Source organism: Falco naumanni, chromosome 7, assembly GCF_017639655.2.
Source record: "Falco naumanni isolate bFalNau1 chromosome 7, bFalNau1.pat, whole genome shotgun sequence".
Classification (NCBI taxonomy): Eukaryota; Metazoa; Chordata; class Aves; order Falconiformes; family Falconidae; genus Falco; species Falco naumanni.
In genome coordinates, this window is record NC_054060.1 from 15,174,711 (window position 1) to 15,193,960 (window position 19,250).

The window sequence follows — 19,250 nt, forward strand, 5'->3', positions numbered from 1 at the left end:
TAGGGTTATGGCAAAAAGGGAGTTTGCTTAGGTCAAGCTGGGTAATTCCTGGCAGCTGTTAGTTACACAGGAGTGAGAAGAAATTGTTGATTGCTCTAATTACCTTGTTAAAGAGCTGCCAGGACTTTAGATGTTCTGCATTCTGTTAGGACCACAAAAGTTATTTGTCCATGTGTCATTGTGGTAATATATACTTACCAACACCCAAAACATCATTATTAGACTTACTGCCTTCCCTTTAAGTGATCCACACTGAAAACAAGTCGACTTCTCACCATTCCTGCTGTATGTTTATTCACTGTATTTCACTTAGTTTGAGCAGTGAAATTGGCTCCCTTCCTCCCTCTCACCTCCCCTTTTTATTTATAACCCGTTTTCAATTCTGGACTGAGTTTCATTCCAGTGCTCTGCAATTGTATTGTGTTTCATGACACTGCAGAGGAACATTTATATTTTAGGAAAAAAAAAAAAAAGGTTATGTCTAATATATTGTACCACTCCCTCTCCTTTTCAAATGTGAGCTGTATCTCTTTAAATCCTGTGTGTTGCATTGTCTGAAAGCATTTTCCCTTTCTTTGGATGCTGGTCTATTTAATGTACTGTAAGTCATTAGGATCTATTTTTCTTACACAGTGTGCACTACTTTTGGATAGTCTCAGTTATTTTATTGTCAGTGTCTTCTGGAGCCAAAGAGAAAAAAATATACAGAACTCGTCTACAAGCTTTGTCTTTACCTTGCTATGTAATAGTTAATACTTTGTGGTATGTTAAGAGACTTTCTATAACGTGGCACTTCTTAAGAACTCTTTTTAAAAAGTAATAAACTTCAGCCAACTTGTTCTTTTTAGAGTGAAACTTCCAGAGTTCTTCAATTGAATCCATTCTCCTTAATAATCGTCTGGTCTTGACAATAAATATGTCACCAAAGTTAGTTACTTTTTTGCAAAGAAAGATGGAAATAAACTCAGAATTTTATTTCATTGTTGCTAGCCTGTGAAAGAAATTGGAAAAATTAAAATCTGCAAAGAAATGTTCCTTTGTAGCTTATACAGGAAAGTAGGGGGCTAGAGTTTGTCAGGTAACCGATTATTCAGAAATGAGAAGTTATTCTGCATTAGCTGCATTGCTTACTGTTTTCTTCATCATGGAAAAGAATAAAATGTGGTAACAATTTTCTGTATTTGGACTACTGCCGCACATAATTGGGAACAACAGAGCTAAAGCCTTGATTTTGGTGAAATGCTTAGTCTGCGTGTTGGATTAAAATGTGTGCAACAAATCACTCCAATTCTGTAATAATTTTTTGAACATTATTTTTTTATTTTATTACTGTAATGTTATTACTTTTCAGTTACAGACTTCGAGAACTGGGTCAGTTGCAAGAACAAAATTGGCATGAAAATAGTTGTATATTTGTTCTGGAAAATGGATTGCCAAAATACTTTTGAAAATAGCCTGAATTGTTCTGTACATCAAATGTAACTGATAATGTTAGTCTCACATGGTTAGTAAGCTTTTATTTAAAAGTCCTGTTCTTTAACCAGTATCCTAGGAAGACTAGATAATATTTGCTCGATAGACATGTTAAACAGATCATCTGTGCAGAATTTGGATTTGTGAGGCAGCTTACGGAATGGAAAATAAATTTAGGCTGAGGTGTGCCAGCAAGTCAATATAAGAGAACAATTTGCAACAAGCAAAGGTGAGGAAGACATGCAGAAATGGGGTCATCAGAATAATGAATTAGAGGATAATATTCCTGGGGCTGGAGTATATGAGGCAGTAACTAACTTTCGTGACTCGCTAATACAGAATCAAGAGTTACGATACCAGTGGAAGTTATTTATTGCAAGTGTTAGATATGCTTCCATAGATGTTTTTTACTCTTGTTAAAATAACGAGAGGCAATTTGGAGCTGTGATCTGTCCGCAGCACAGCTGTGGTATTTTGAGGCATTTCTGCTGCCAGATTTATAACTCTGCCAGAAACAGTGCCTAAATGGTTGTACTCTGAGTCCCTGAGTCCAGTGGCATCTTAGCACTAGCCAGTGTTAAATCTCAGCTATTTGAGCTCTGTGCTGCACTGTGCACTTAAGCAGCTGAAAAAGGGTCTTGTTAATAATAGCCTCAGCCACCTCTGGCACTGGAAGTGAGCAGACAGAAGTGACACGGTGATAATTTCTTCACATACCACAGCTAAACCTACCAACCCTCATTGGTAAGAAGTGCTAGACATCATAGGAAATAAGTTCTAAAATTTTTACAAAGATTTGTTTTCTTTCCTTCTGAACACCCTCTGATATCTTTGCCATGTACTTTCCAATGATGACACACTGGGATCTGACTGGGGTGAGTAATGGTGTCTGGCTGGGGGGAGGAGAGGACAGGGAGTGCTTAACAGTGAGTAATTATTTAAGGAAATGGCCCGTGTGGAAAAACAAGTGTTGTGATTGGATGCATTTATCAACTGGCATTTTGATGTCACCTGTGGACGAGGAATTATTGAGTCTGAGTTTTTAAATGGTTGGAAGTCAGTGCATTGAGCTAACATGGGAATGTTGTGTTGTGTGTCTGGTCTTGATTTAGGCTGTGAAGGAAGATGTGTGACATGTCCCCTGTTGGGAAAGATGGAGGTAAATAATAGTTATCCTACAGGTTGCTCAGCATGGTCATTCACTTTTCTGACCAGTAGTTAAAAACCACTAAGTCCTGTATGCAAAACGTGATTTCATGATAGCCTACAAGTAACTGAAAGGAACATTTTGCAAATAAAAACGGAGTTACAAGCTCATTGCCCGTCGCTGTTTCTCTGGTACAGGGACACACAGAGGTTTGCATTGATGTTTGGGGAGGGGTACATGTGTAAAGCATTCTGTTTGTTCTCTCTGTCCTTATCAGGAGATGTTAGGATATCTGAAAATACCTAGAATCACTTTGAAGGATATTTGGAAATTGAGCCTGAAATGCTAAACCTTTGTGTTCTGTAACTCTCTGTGCTGTGGTGATGCTTACTGCTACAGTTGGCTTGGTCATGCTGTGCTCTTGTGTCAGCTCTGAGACTTTCTGTAATTCTTAAGAGTTTTACTGCAAAAATTCTCATTTCAGGCACAGCACATCCTGCCTCCTGAAATGAGGCACATGGTGTTTTTCTCCATCATCTTTAAATGTGTTGTTGCCTTCTCTGAAGAGAGTGAAATGATTGAAATACAGTGAAACATACAGTGATGGAAGCTGTGTTTTTCCATTAACAGTACAGTTGTTTCTATAATGAGAGGTATGGTATGGTTTCCAATCCTGTCAAGAAACACGGCTTTCTCAAAGATCTAAAATTTTAAGAGTTGTGTTTCTTATCATATCTATGCTGCCATTATGTCATCATTTACTTCAGATTTTAGGTCAGACTATGTGATATGCATTTCTTTCATTCCTGGTTTTTATGCTCAGGAAAAGTGGCAAGGGTTTTGTTTGTGCAAGGACCTCTGAATCAGCTTTGGTAAATATGATTGTATGTGCTTATTTTTAGGATTCATTTAAGATTCTTCATTTATGGCTCCGTGAAAGCAATTTTTATAAAACACCGTCTTTATCCCTATTCCAAGAACATAATCGGCATGACGTCATTCTCATACCGTTCTTATTGGTGACTTTTGCATTGATACAGAGTTCCCTTCTGTCCCATTAAATTTTCCCATATATAAGTGTCCAGCCACTAAACATTTTTGATAACTCCTTTGGAAATCCCATCATCTGTTTTTTTCTAATCCTGATCCTACGTTTTCTAATCTGAAAGTTGTGTTTAAGGCAAATTCTCCCCCTCTGTAACAGAGATGTGGTATCTTTTGTTATATCTAGCATTCTCAGCACCTGCCATTCCAGACCAGGGAAAGATGGAAGCTTGATTTCTCATACTGTTCCTGCATCTGACTGCAGTGCTGCATTTTAATTACCCAGTGTTTTTTTCTGCTTGCAACTGCATAGGTACTAGTTCTCTCACCATTTAAAATTCCATTTTGTACTTTAAGAATGCCACTGAAACCCCAAATTGTTAGAAATCTTTTTTTTCTTTTTTTTTTTTTTTATTAGACATACATGTTTTGGATGCTTGAGGAAAAAACAGAGTTTAAATTTGCCTAAAGTCATGTACCATGTGGAAAGGATTCAGCTACATGAAACTCAGACTGCCAGCCTTTTAGCTAGCGTTATTCTTTGGCTGTGTGAGATCAGTTTCTGAAAGAGCATCCTCAGGTGTGACCGATTGCGGTTCTCTTTTCTGATGGCTGGCCAAGCAGTGGCATGAGCGGTCGAGTGCAGTGGGTCACATGTGGGCAGCGCTGAGCAGGCTTTGCAGAGGCAAGGCTGTGTTTCTGCCTTGTGCAGTCTCACTTCCAATGTTCCTCTTTTATCCTCAGCTGGTAAAAAACAACAAACCAACCCACCAAACAGCAGAAACAAAAGAGCTGCTAGGCAGGAAAGGAAGTTCTAATAAAGATCAGCTTTAAGGTACTTCACTTGCCTTAGAGCCCTTTCTGACCTTTCTTTCAGTATTTGTACGATAATGGAATATTCCTTTCTTTCCTTTTTCCCTTGTACTGAAGAGAGGGAAAGTTGCCAGTTTGCGTTGCTGAGGGTGGTTTCAGTTACACAGCAGTCTTGGCTGCATTTGGGGGTTCATGCAGAATTTACCCATGTGAAGTGCTAACAGCTAGGAGGAATGCTTCCTCCCTCCAAGCAGTGTTCTTTGCTGCTCAGCCAGTGTGCAGCACAAGGAACTGTGTGAGCTATGCATACTGTGTGCTGAAAACTGGGAAAGCAGCATTTATTTTATCTTTACCCATTTCTTTATGATGGCAAGAGATGGTGTTTTCCTGTTTTTGATAGTGAGATCTTGCTCACGGTAAGATAAATGCTGCCTTGCTAGGGTTTCATCCTTTGACCTTTGCATCCATTCAGTTTCCGTTTATTTTAAGAGAGGTGGAGGAGTCTGTCAGCCTCTCTAACAGGTGGTTATTAGTTTGGAAAATCAGGCTGTTAATTTGAAACATCAAGAACTCTTTACAGGAGATTTATAGGGAATGAATCTTGGAGGAAGGAGTGGCCAGAATTTCATCCAGCATCCTTGCTCTAGCTCCGTTTAGTTAAAAATTTAGTTTAATCCGGGCTCCATTAGTTGAAAAAACCAAACCAAAACCAACAACCTGTATTTTTACATTAAAAATTATATTGTGCTTGCAAACAGAAGGTAACGTGAACTGAGGGCTTAAGATCTGTATCTGGTCTCAAAAGTCTTGCATTATCGTGGTACTTGGAGTCTCTTTGGTGCTGTCCAGCATTACTTGGAACAATTATCATTATTTATTGCTGTGCTTGGTTTTGATCAAAGGCTGCCAGTACTACATATTTCAGCAGCCTCTCTGATGCTTTTAGGAGCATAAAGGATCTTTTGAGAAGATAACTAGAATTATTTGATGATTGTGGCTGAAACAGGAACAAGCTTTAGATCAAAATGCAGCTTGATTCACTCCTGCAGACTTAATAGGCTGGATTCTTGCATGGTATAAACCAGCCTCATTCTATTGCCCCCTTGCTCTTTTTGACAGAATATGAACTTAATGTGGTTTTACAGTTTCTGCCATCTTCTCAGTTGTCTGAGGCTCCCTGTGGAATTATTTCCTATCAAAATACCTAAGAAGTATGTGATGAAACATATAAAGTTGTTAGATAACTGTGACTAATGCCTTGCTGAAGGCTGCTTGCATGTGCTGCAGTTTGCATTAGAAGTAACATAAAACATCTGAATTACTAGTTGCACATCTTTAAAAGATCATTTTACTAAAATAATTTCAAGTCTCAACATTCTTCAGTTAAAATGAAATTACCTCTGGAAAAAAAAAAAAAAAACAACCAACCATCAAACCAAGCAAAATGTGTAGTAGGGTTTTTGGCTATATTTTTTCCTGTTTCTCTTTCCAACTCCTGATGGATCACTTGGTACCTTGTATTTGGATTTTACTCATTGAAGTAGTTTGAATATTCGCAAATGACATGAATGTGTAAGGAAACTTTGTTGTTACAAAATATTGGTTTTTTCAGCTCATATCCCAAGGCAATGGCTTGTAGCATAGACCCTAGGTTTTACTGCATATTCTGAAATGAGCAGAATTCATGAAACCAAACACTTTCAAGGAAATCTCTTTACATGTGATACCATTCCCTTTTCATTTTGCTGTTGTGTTCGTGGAATCCCATTTCCTTCTCATAGGCCTTCATCTTGTAATGTGTCAAAAAATCTTAAACTTGCTATTAAGAATGGTTTAAGTTTAGGGCTGTTTTTATTCAAGCCTCTGTATGGAGGAGTCTTGATGTGGATTTCTCTGTGGCCATAGGTTGGTGTGTATATCCAGAGTATCTTTTTCTTATGCATTTTCTGACCTTTAGAATTTTCCATTAAGAACACAAAAGAAAATCATACTTGTGAAAAGGTGAAAGATTGAGAAAATAGAAGGAAAGCAGTACTCAGCAGAAAACGGAGCATTAAGAGTAAAATTTATCGAGGCAAAAGATTAGGTGAAAATATATTCTATAATTCTCCATACTGAAGTGCTATGAACTTGGATAATAATAAAGAGGAGCTGGATTTGCTTGGTTTTGAGTGCATATTTGACCTACTTCATGTTACTGAAACCTCGTGGAAAGATTTGCATGATTATAAAGTTAACTTCATTGGGTTCACCATATTTCTAAGTCATATTAGCTACTGTTAAGTCATTTATAGCTTGAAAGCAAACAATCGTAAATGCTGATCCATTCATTTTCTCCCATAAAATACAAGATGGGTTATTCACTACTGTCTGATGCGTGCTTCCCACTGCAACTGAGAACAAAATGACTCTTTTTTAAACTGTCTATATATAAACGGCATAGGGACAATCTACAATGAAGGATTTCATTCTGAGGAGGTACACTGGAGATTTCTTGTTGCTGACACAAAACTGTGGTGTTTCTAAAGAAATTGTCACCTATTGTTTTAATATTACGAGTTTTAATCCTGGGAGTTTTGCATCCAGTAAAGCATGCATTCTCATTTTGTTCGAGGATGAAGAATTGATCTTGAAACTAACGTCTTTTAATTGATAGGTATAATTGGTCATGACTTATTTGTATTCAGTTGTATGTTGAACGAATGCGATAAAGCTGGCAATACTTGGTTTTGAGCTACATGTTTCCAAAGCTGTATGTCTACAATAAGAAAGAAAGCAATGTAAGTTTTAACAAAAGCAAAACAAGCCTGTCTTACTAGGAAAATGAGAGCAGTTACAAAAACACTCAAAATGGGAAAAGAACTTGATAGAAGCTGCAGTGTAGAAAATTAATAGGGGAAGTGAAGGGACGGACACAATGAGAAATACCAAGCCAAAAAAAGTTGAGGCAATGACAAGGAATTAAGAACCAAGGGTAAGGGAGATGTTATGAGAGATTCTGACCCATTTCATGATGAGGCTGACAGAATTGTTAGGGAAGAGGAGGGAGAAGTGTTCAGTAAAAGTAGCTGTACTGTCCAGAAGGGGACAAGACAGAAATTTCGTATATGCAATCTGATACCATTTAAGGATGACATTAAATAGCAGTAATTGCATTTACATATTTTTATACAGCTAGTCCAGCTCACCAGCACCAGGGAGACTGAAAAGAGCTAGCTGAAAGGTTCTCATATCATGAAGGTTAATTCCTCATAAATCTGGAAATACAGGACAAATTTCCAGAGGCTGTAAGAAAATTATTTTTGTTCCAGTATTTTAAAAGGAAAAGAGATTTTCTGGGTGGTTACAGGTATGTTTAATAGGCAAAAGATAGAATAGCAATTATAGGAACTAATACATAGTTCGTGAAGAGTAAATGGTATTTAGTGCCATTTAGTGCAAGTTTATCAGAAATAAGTTTTTCAAACTAGCTTGATATCCTTTCTGAGAAGATCATGCTTAATTGATGAAGATAATAGTACCAATATAGCACTACTGTATAGCTTACAGGACTCCTCTAGCCATTTTATTTATTATATCAAAGAGTGGTGTGATTAATCAGCAGAATTACAGCATATGGACACAGCATCCCTGAATTGGAATGAAAATAAGTTAAATGATAGGTTTCAAGGTGCACCTGGTGTGGGGAGATGGGGCAGATGGGAAAGTCATTCATTCTTAGTTCTGCCCTGTTTAATACCTTTTACTAATGGTTTAGTGGAAATGTATTATAGTTAACAAAGTTTGGAAGTGGCACAAAAATTGGAGGAATTTATAATGTCATGACTATAAGGCAGTGTGGATTACTTAGTGACCTTGGCTGAGGCACCTGGTAACTTTCAGTACAGACAAACATCAGGTTTGTAAGTTGCTGGCTGTGCTTACAGGATGCTGGACTCTGTCCTAGTGCACCGTAGCAGATAAAACATTTTAGGGTTGCCTGTGAAGATGGAACTGGAGCGCGCACCCCGGATATACAGGAGACAGCAGGAGCTGGCAGTACCACTGTTTGGTTTTTGCCCTTGCAGAATGGAACAAAATAAAGCCTACTAGTATTTTATTAACATCTTAGTTCAATTCTGTCTGTTGGCTAAGTGGCCTGTCCTACCATAAAGAAATCAAAGCAGATGTGTTCCACATGCCCTCCATTCAGCTGTAGGCAAAGCTTACCCACGTATCTGGTACAGCGTATGCCTGAATAACAGTGAAATCTGTCCTCAGAAAACTTCCTGCAGTCTGTATTCTCTTCCCTTGAGACTCATTTGAGAACACTTGTGGAAATAAACATATCCTAACATTTTTATCACTATTATTTTAATTAATGCGCTGAGTATTTAAAACAAACTGATTAAAAGACCCCCTAAAGGATATTGCTGGAGGTTTAACTAGGCAGCAAAGGGGGCCTGCAGAATCTGAAGTTTATCATACTCCTGGTAAAATAGTCAAAATGTATTTAGAATCATAGATTCTATTCTACGATTCTATCATCTTAAGTATATAATACTTACAGTAAAATAGTCACCACGTATTTCTAGACCTGCTTATTTTCAGTGGATTTGAATGGAAAGAAAACTTGAGAAAAAGCCTGTGCAGAACACTGCTAAATAAAACTGTTGAGCTGGTGGGCAATTTGTGTGTGAAAGACTTGCCTAAATGTGCTGCTGTTTTGCTTTATTATGAGTTTTGTTGTGTATTTCTGTTGTGATGCTGATTAGGTTTCCTGTCTTTGGCGCAGATTACAGGACTGGCCCTTGCTTCACTTTGGTAACCAACCAGATGTGCCAGGGACAGCTCAGTGGAATAGTGTGCACCAAAACCCTTTGCTGTGCAACAGTTGGGAGAGCATGGGGCCACCCCTGTGAAATGTGTCCTGCCCAGCCCCATCCCTGCCGCCGAGGCTTCATTCCAAACATTCGAACTGGTGCCTGTCAAGGTAAGTTAGCAGCAAAGCTTCCCCAAAAGCTGCTGAAATTGTTACTGGATTAAGCTTAATTGAGTTACACTGCTGTGAATAACCTGTCCTAAGCCATTCTCAGCTATATGTGTGAAGAATGGAAAAAAATTGTCAGATGCATTACTTCATGATTCAGTGAGTGCCTGGTGTTCAAGTGAGTACATTAGTAACTTAGGTCATGTGAGAGCAGCCAGCATCTTAATGAATTTCTCACTGCCAACAGCCCTTTCCCTTGGTTCTGTAATGGTGTTTTTCTGAGTGTACCATTCGATCATTCCGTGGAAGAATTTATTCTGTTTCAGAAAGCACTCAAAACATGCAAAACTCAATCTGTGGCAATACTGTTCCATTTATTCGGTGTGGGATATTTTAGCTAAAATTTGTTGATTTTGGATTCATCTTGTGTGTCTTACCTCTTGAGCTACACTGCTTCGACCCGGAGAAAAGTGCCTGTCATGCCATTTGAAATGCCCTATTATATATTTTATACAATTTTGGAAATACATTTGCATTTGTTTCAAATTGTAAAATCCACCCAGATGTTGCTTACTTCTTTCAGAGCATGCCTTACCGTAGAAAGTCCTTACACTGCTTTTGGCTTTTATTCTAATACTTCCAGCTGTATAAATTCTTTTATTGTCTGGATGTCTGGCAGGAAACAGGAGAAAGTTAACAGGGGCAGCTATGTATTAAACTAATGTGGATTATACATTCCCAGGACCATATCTTTGGGGCTAGTTTATTTCAATGTGTCTAAGATTTTCTAATGAGTTACAATATTTTTGAAAATAGGGGAGACAAAGATTATAAATCTATAAGTAATTTTATTTAATCATGAAATTCCTATGAAGGACTGAAAGGCATTCCATTGCATTGAAAATGTAGATACCCTCTGTAACAGGCCAAGTCCTGGTTGGTGCCTGCAGACAGGCAGGATGAACTTTGAGATGGACGCATTTGTGTATGCCACATAATGTGCATGGGTTTTGACCTCAGCCATTCTGTTCCCCTTCTTGCTGTAAAGGTCAGAACTAAATTGTGCAGAAATCTGTGAATTGAGGTTCTGGACACTCCTGAAATCTTATGTGCATAAATATGTGGCCCACACCCCTGAACTCATGCCACACCTAGTTATATTCCTCTTGTTTGTGTCACGGAAAAGCTGCAGTGACCTCTCCAATGGGTTTGTGCAGTTCGGAATAAGGCTACTTCTGCTTGCTGCACATTTCTTAGCATGCAGCTACAATTATGCTAATCTGTATGCGGTGCCAACACAGTTTTGGCGCTGTATGTTTGACTTGTACTTTCCAGTTTTCCCTTCTCTTGTAATGTGTTCATAATTTCAACAGATCTTCTATGGAACCACATATTAGCTTTATTTTTCATGCAATTGTACTAAATCCAGTCCTTTTGAAATCAGATAACATCCATTCAGACTGAAGACATTTCAGGGATTTCACATCCATATTCAATCTAAATAAAGGAAAGCAGGTTAAATAAAATCCAGGTTCTCTGAAGAAAAAAAGGAACCATTATTATTGCATGGAGAAGTTAGAAAAAGTAAAACGGAGGGAAGGGCATGTTTATTTTAAAAAGTAAATAGAATATCACTGCCCACACTTTGACTTTGTCTGTCTGGCGGAAAGTTAAAATTAATATCACAGCTGAGATTTTTAAAGAGACGAAAGGGGAAAATGAAAGCCAAAAGGTGGGATTTTGAAACAGACATTGTGACTCAGGAGCATGACTTCTATTTTTTAAATAGAATTTTTTTAAAGTCAGTGCAGTGCCATGAAGTCTGGCTGATCACCGTTACTAAAGCACAGCGTGTTGCTGCAGCTAGGGTCCCAGCAGCACTGGGGTTGTGAGGAGGGTGCTGAGGCTGTGCTAGTTCTCTGTGCCTCCCAGCACGGTGGTTAGCTCAGGCACAGCACTGCTCTGCCTCTGCTGCTGTGCCCCCCGACCCAGTTCAGCCAGCCAGGGGACCTTTACATAATGCTCTGCTATGTGGTACAGATATGCCCCTTGGCATTCCTGAAACTTCCTACTCGTGGCTCCCAGGGAAATTGCCTCTTGGCCTTTTGTACAGACATAATACTTTGCTTTTCAGACTACAAGACACATTACAGCTGGCTCTCTGGGATTTATAAAGGCAGATTTGAAGGCATCATCTCCTTCAGCTTGTGTCCCTGCATTGAAACTGATCCTAGAGTGAAGCCCAAGAATTCAAGAAACTGGGTTTTACCAGCAGCAGCTGGTAGTCCTTGGGGAGATGGGGGAAGTGCAGGCATTTGGGTTGGAGAGGAGCAGTGCTCTGTTTGGTCCCGAAGGACAGGGAGCAGCAGACACAGGGCAGCCCCTGGGGACTGTGTTCCAGACCTCCACTGTCTCCTGTTGCAATGGCACTCCTCCTCCTTCAGTCTCTTTTCTCTAGCTGTTACTAAGCCATAGCAACACTTTTGCAGCTAAGTGACAACACACATGTTGTGCTAAAATAGCTGTGAGGCCAAAAACTGGGGCCTCTTGAAAACGTCTTGAGCTTCCCACCTAGCCTGTGATATCATCTTTGTTGTTTCATTTTCTTGTGTGAAAAAATTAAAAGCAAAGAGAGAGAAATAAAGGAGAAAAAAACCTTCCAAATTTATGAATGTCTAAGCAGATCATTAATAATTCCTCTGGAGACGTTAATTATGGCTATGAAAGTTCTTGAATCAAATCCTAACCGCAGCCTAAGGTCATGGGTGCTGATCTTACTGGAGTGATGAGTTAATGATTTCCATCAATAATGACTATGCAGTTCCCCATGCTGCTCTGTGAGGCCCCCTCCATGCACATTGCACGCTGCTCCTCCATGGCTCCTGCATCTCTGTGCTGGTGGGCTACATGCTCTAAGGAGTTGCCAAGATTTTCAAAGGGGCAAGTGATTTTGGGTGCTCAGCTTCAGATACTTTAAAGGGACCTGACTTTTGGCAGTGTGTGTTCTCTGCACACCATTCCCCAGATGTTTTGGAAAAACAAAGCGATAGCAGTTAGATGTTTAATGTCTGTAACAATAATAACCATGTGATTTCTTGCAGAAAATATTTAGAGTACTGTACTTAATCATACTTTACATAGAGTAATTACAAAATTAGTGTCTGTCCTCACAAGCAAGTATCATAATATTATGATGGGTGAAGAATGGATTTAGGCATATTTACTTTAATTTCTATGTAGACAAATTATTATGGCTGTTCTTGAGAAATGAATTAAAAGTGGGTGTTTTTTCCTTTTTTACATGATAGATGTGGATGAATGCCAAGCCATCCCTGGGATCTGTCAAGGGGGAAATTGCATTAATACTGTTGGATCTTTTGAGTGCAAATGCCCAGCTGGACACAAGTTTAATGAAGTGACACAAAAATGCGATGGTAAGAACTTTTAGAACTTTCTTCTGAAAGTAAAGTGGGGGAAAGTTTTCTTTTTGGGGCCAGTTTTGTTTGTTTGGGGCCAACAAGTTTGTAACAAACTTTCCAGTCTCTTTTGCCTTTGAATATGCAAATAGCATTCTTCACAACAAATATGAGTAACAGTCCTTTCTCCTTCTAAACCAGAGCATCTTAAATATTGCCCCTGCAGCTTTTCCCAGCTTTTATTCACGTAACATTTTACAGGCTTAAAGGTACATCTGAAACAAATTAAACTTTAAAACTAAAAATACCTCTTAACCAAGAGGTTGCTTTAGAAATGCTTGAGGCACATGTCTCATTTAACTAATCATTTAACTAGTAAGTGTGTATGACTGGGAGGTTCAACACATTCCTACCTGCTCAGGTGAACTGTATTTAACATTAATGGGAGTTTGACACTGGTGGATGAAGACTGCAGGACTATGCTCTAAACTCATCCTAGCAGTTGCAGATGTTAAAGAAGGACAAACATTTTATCTGCCCTTATTGGTCATCCTATTTTGGCATCTAGTAATTAATAAATTATCTAGCAGCAGATGCTGGATAATAGCGTGGAAATTTGCTGTGCATGATAATGGAATCTTGCTAATTTTTAATTGTGATTGGATAGTATTTTTTCTCTATATAATCAGGCATAGGCGTTCCTTTTGCTTTAAAAAAATTTTGGATACATAAGAAACAGAGTACTAAAAGTGTCAGTTGCACAGTTTTGATTCATCTTCTTTACAATGAAGTCCAGATAATGTTTAAACTCTTACAACTGATTCTCCTTTCAGTCATTAGACAAAAACTAAATTAAATTGAGCAAGACAAGTTTCATAGGTGGTTAGTGATTTTGGAGTGCCAACTTTCAATCATAAAGGTGTGCATCCACCACCTTCTTGCATCAGGTGCTGTTAAGGAAGCACTCAAAATTTTTTAGTAATTTTGGAAGTATTATGACTTTTTGAAAAGAAAAATCCCTGTTTCAAGCAAAACTATAAATTGAATTGCAGGTTAGAGAAAACAATTTCAGGAGAGTTTGTACACAGTATGGTTTTCATATTGACTGCTGATGGTTTTGGCAGGAAGTAACCCACATTTAGGGTAGAACCAACATTGCAAGTACTTCCTTCAGGGGGTGAAGTACCACGAACATGGTGAATAGGAAAGACTGAACATGTGCCTTGTTAACTATTAGCATGTGAAGAAACGAGGACTGTAGGCTTGCATAGGCAGCGTTGTATAAACATTCCTATGGTATTTTTCGATTGTTGAATCATGTAAAAAAAATCCAAACAAAGAACAAAAAATCCCAAACAACCACCACCTTCAGAGCCTTCACTTAGTAATAGTTGAGGGACTGGACCCAAGAACCTGGGATAGCTTGGTTCATTCTCAAATCCTGCCACAAATTTCCTGCTTCATCTTGTGAAACCCCTTTGGAGTGATCGCCTGGCTGCTAAGATAGAATTAAGTTTTCTTTCTTCAGTTCCATACCTGTAAATTTTTGAACCTCAGCAGACAGAAACTTACTTTCAGTACATCTTCATATTACATACCAAGCAGTTTTAGTTAAAGCCGTGTGGGTATTAATACAATTCAAATAATTAAAAGTATAATCCGTATAGAACTGGCATGAAATAGGATAGTGATTCAATAGGTAAGAGCATAGTCACCTAAGAACAGAATATCCATTCTGCTTTTTTAAATTATCCTTTTAAGTTGAAATCTCCAGTGTAAGACAAGGTACTTGCATTATAGTAATTAAATGTAATTAATACATAATTCACATCTGATCATGTGCTTGGTTTAACTTCCTATCCATCAAGTAGGACTTCTGGCAGCTGTAATGTGTCCGTGGTCACTGATTTAGTAGAACTGGGAGCTACCTGCTGAATTACCAGTACTCGTTTTGTAGTGGGTCCCCACTGAAGTAAGATCATGATAGAAATCATCAGGTACAGTGAGACAGCACAACAAGATGGGAAATGAGGTGTGTTGGCCCAAGTTCACTTTGTTAGCATAGCTGATGGAAAACTGTATTTTAAATACTACATTATTTCAGTGCTTCATATAACCATTCCTTTTCCGTTAATGCTGAGGTAAATACTTTTTTTGTGGTGACTGGGGGGAGTAATTTTTCCTGGAGTGACATTTACTTCTGTGAGTACATCAAGTATACTTACCTTTATAAAACTCGCATACTTAACAATGACAATGTTGCTTATATGAATGTCAACACTAATATAAATAGTGAAATACTGTTTGGGTTAGGCTCAACCCTAAAATAAAGAGTGATGATTTTGCTTTTAAAAAGGTCGGACTCTATATAAACAGTGGCAACACTGACTTTAAGATAAACATTGGTGAATGTGAGTCAGAAAATGCTTGAATCTGATCCATTTACGACTGCATTTTTCTCTGTTAATTAAGGGCTTTATTCAGACCAAAATTCAATTTCCACATTTTTTGTCACTGAGACTTTTGGGACTCCTGTGGAGTATAATCCTGGAGCAGAAGCCAGAAGTCTCTTAGCAGTGCTCCCAGGGCACTTGGACTTGAGGCTTTGGCAACACCCTTGAAGTAGCACTGAACAAAAAGTCACACCCCTCTCACACACCCAAGTGAGAAATGCGACCCACATCACGGACAGCTAGCAAGATGCTGGGGAAGAATATGTGTATAGGGGGCCCAAGGTCCTGCGCTGCTTAGGATGGGTTGATCTGCAAGGTCTTGTTATCTGTATGCCACCCCACTCCCCCTGCTCCTTTCCTGCAAAAGCAAGGGGCCACAAAATTATTAGAGCATCCAGTGCTTTACCTAGAGGAAGAGGAATTGATAATTTTTGTATTACTGGATTTTAGTATTAGCACCTCCACAGGAAAAGAGCAGAGATCCTCTCTACTTGCTAAAACACTCATTAACAGTCCTGTGGGACTTTGGGTGTTCCCCCATCTGTTGAGGCCAAATTCCAATTTAGGCGTTACATTTAAATTCCTCCAATCATTTTTAATGACTACAATATTATTCACTCCTTGCCTTGGTCTGTTGGGTGGTGTTGCAGTATTTCATCTCAGAAATTTTTGTGGTTGGTGAAATCATTATTACAGCCATGTGTCTATCTCTTTGTAGATCTCTGGAGGAGAGGTTGGACAGAATCCTGTGATGCCATTATTTCTGGCTGGATTCTCTTTGCTGGGAGAGCAGCTGGGTCATTGTAGATGGCTGTGACAGGCAGTTGTCAATGATCACGCTAGAGAATAACCTCCCTTTCTTCTCTGCTTTGCTGATTCTTCTTGTAGGTGCCATGGAAAAAAGCGAGCTGTTTTTAAGCTCAGCTGGACTCCAGGTTCCTAGAAGATGAGAGCAGTGCTAAGTAGATACAGCTGCATTGTTAAGACAGACACTGGAAACCAGGGGGAAAGTAACTACACTCACAGGCAGGCTACTGATGGTAATTAAGGAGCAATTGGGGCTGGCATAAATTATTATTCACATGCATAAACTCCTAGCTGTGGAAGAAACCCTGCAAGTTCCCTCTGTTCATATATGCAGCTATGGTCAGGTATAGGAGGGTATTTATTAGGGTTTTTTCTGCAGTCTTTGAAAGTTTTTCTGCGTTGGATCTATGATTCTGTGATTTAGTACACAGATTGAGTATACAAACACAATATGGACTTCTAAATCACTGACAAAACCTAAGAAGAATTATTGACATTGCCCAACTTCTGCAGTAGATCTTTCAGTTATTGTCCAGAAATCTGTTGAAACTTCAGAACATTCCTTTAGCAAAGAAAGTCAGGAAAGGTAATTTTTGTTGCCTGCAGTTATCCTGCTTTGAGCTATAATTCTGTCAGGTTGCATTATTTAAACAGTGCTTAACTGTTCAGTGCTTTTGTATGGGGGATTTCCAGGAGAAACCCAAGGGCAGTGAGAAGGATGGGTAATTCAGTAGGTGGTGCGCTTCCCTTTGGGTCAGTATTGAACCATGGCCTCAGTATGGTGCCACGGGATGTTGTGCTGCTGGAGATACTGTGAGATAGAACCGTTAAGCTCCTGATCACTATGGTCATTACAGGTCCCATGACAGGTTTTTTTTTTTTATTTTAGTGTGCAGAATTCAAACTGGAGGGGTTATGGTTTACTTACAGTTAGTAAATCCCCTCTGCAGTTTAAGATTTTCATCCATCATTATTAAGCAGTAAAACTCTGGCTTTTGGCAATTTACAGATGCAGTATTTTCTTAGGTTCTGTTTCACTTGTGTTTAACTAACAAAAGATCCTGGTTTAAAACTGCTGATTATGCCCCTAGTACATAGGTTGGGAGGGGTCTCAGACCACACTGAATTTGATCATTAATACAAACTATAAAATACCTGTTGTTGTGCCAGAACTGATACAGCTAACCTTCCCCTGCTTCAGCTAACCTTCCCCTGCTTCTGTTTTTTTTTTTTTTTTTTTACTCTGAAGATATCGATGAATGCAGCACCATTCCTGGAATCTGTGATGGAGGAGAGTGTTCAAACACAGTTAGCAGTTACTTCTGCAAGTGTCCTCCAGGGTTTTATACAGCTCCTGATGGCTTAAAGTGCATAGGTGAGTAGAATCTTGTAAGTAAGACAGTAAGTGTCATGAACATTCATGAATGTCTAAAATGGGTAGCAGTGTACCAGAAACATATTTCAATTTGTGATCTTGAAATCCTTCTTTTATGTAGAAGTATATCATGTGCCTGTCTATATATGTATGCTGAAACAAATTTTCCATTTGTAGGATGTTTCCTCTTTCCCTCTTTGTCGTGACCTTCCCTTTCATTTTTCTTGCTACACTTTTTATGTTATGGCATATTTGTTGCCTTAAAGATAGGCAGAACTTGTTTAACACATCTCCTTGATCCTCTTGCTCTCATGTTTATGTTTGATTTAGTCCAGGTTAGATTCAGCATTTAGGAAAGCAAATATACTTGAGAAAGAAGGTAATCACCTCAAACAGATGTTTTTTTCCTTATTCCAGCTGTTATGACTGTAATGCAGATATGTTTCATTAAAGGAAGTAGTTTGATAAGCTGGGTGTGGGGCATTTGTATCTGCTTTCATGATGCTGATGATTTGGCAGTGGTGTTCGTTCAGGCTTTTACTGTGGCAGTGCAGAACCTGTCGTCCAAAGGCCAGACCAGGAACCAAAGGACTGTGTGAGTTAAACGGCTGCTGCTGCAGTGCCAAAGCCATGAGAGAGTAGTGTTAGCACTTAGATACAGCCTGCTCTGAAGCAGGTCAAGTATTCAATTAATTTTTTTTCCTAATTTTTGATGTAGTAATTTCTTTTTTCACTGCCAGTGCTGAATTTTGAGCAATTATTGTCATTTGGGAATCAGATGAAACGTTTCTTTCCTCAGTTTTGGCTTGCTTCTTTAAAGGCTCATACACAGGGCCAGCACTGTGGTTCGAGAGAGCGCTCAGTCTTTTAGTACCTTTGGTAGAAAATCATTTGGGAAAAAATAGGAAAAAAATAACCTCGCAGACAGAAGTACCAAATGATACTAACTTTCCCAAGAGATCTGGAAGTAGTTTGGGTTTTGTTTAATTTTGAATGGTGCCATACTGTTTCTGCAGGTTGTGAGAAATGAACTGTATTTCTTCCATTTTGGTAGTTTGGATCCGTACTGTACACTTAAAATGCCAGTGGAAGTTGCTTTTATTGCTTCAAATTAATAGCTTCTAAATGACTGTGGATCATTAAATCATTGATTGGTGCTTGTACTTAATGTTTATGAAAGAGATTCACCTTTCTGTAACAAAAAAATTCCAGAGATGCACAACTTCCATTTGCTTTTTACTTTTTATAGTCATTGCTTAGTCAGGACTGCCCAACATTTACATCCATGTTATATTCCTGCAGTTTTCCAGCCTTTTTACCCACTGTATTTGTAGGCTGAAATAATTCAGCTAAAGAAATGGGTATTTAAATGATGACAAGCTGTGCTAAGTAATATGTCAGACTATGAGCTATCATTAAAATATTGGCTTTGTGTCCAAGGCAAAACGTGCTACATGGGAAGCGCTATTAATTATCTGCAGATATTTTGGATTCATGTCTAATATGCAGACTGCATACTTGCCATATTAACAAGACCAGAGCCCAAATCTGTATTTGAGCTGGGCAAAACATGTAATCTTGATTTAATTACGACATGCCTGTCTTAAGTGAAAAGTGTTAGCTGAACGTGTCTATTCTGTTAAGAGATGAGGAAGTGCTTCTGAGACATGTGTCCCTTATGGGACTCAAACTGAGCAGCACTGGAGCCAAACATCCAAAGGAAGAACTGGGAGTTCCATTATTACAAACCTTA

General features: G+C 38.7%; 1 protein-coding gene across 1 annotated transcript in view; it reads left to right on the forward strand.

Annotated features, from left to right (window-relative positions):
* Window positions 1-19,250, forward strand: part of FBN1 (fibrillin 1) — a 157,391-nt gene that overhangs the window by 46,261 nt on the left and 91,880 nt on the right. Inside the window, 3 exon segments of the mRNA XM_040601426.1 lie at window positions 9,252-9,449; window positions 12,755-12,880; window positions 17,372-17,497. Of these exon segments, the coding sequence (XP_040457360.1) occupies window positions 9,252-9,449; window positions 12,755-12,880; window positions 17,372-17,497 (450 nt within the window).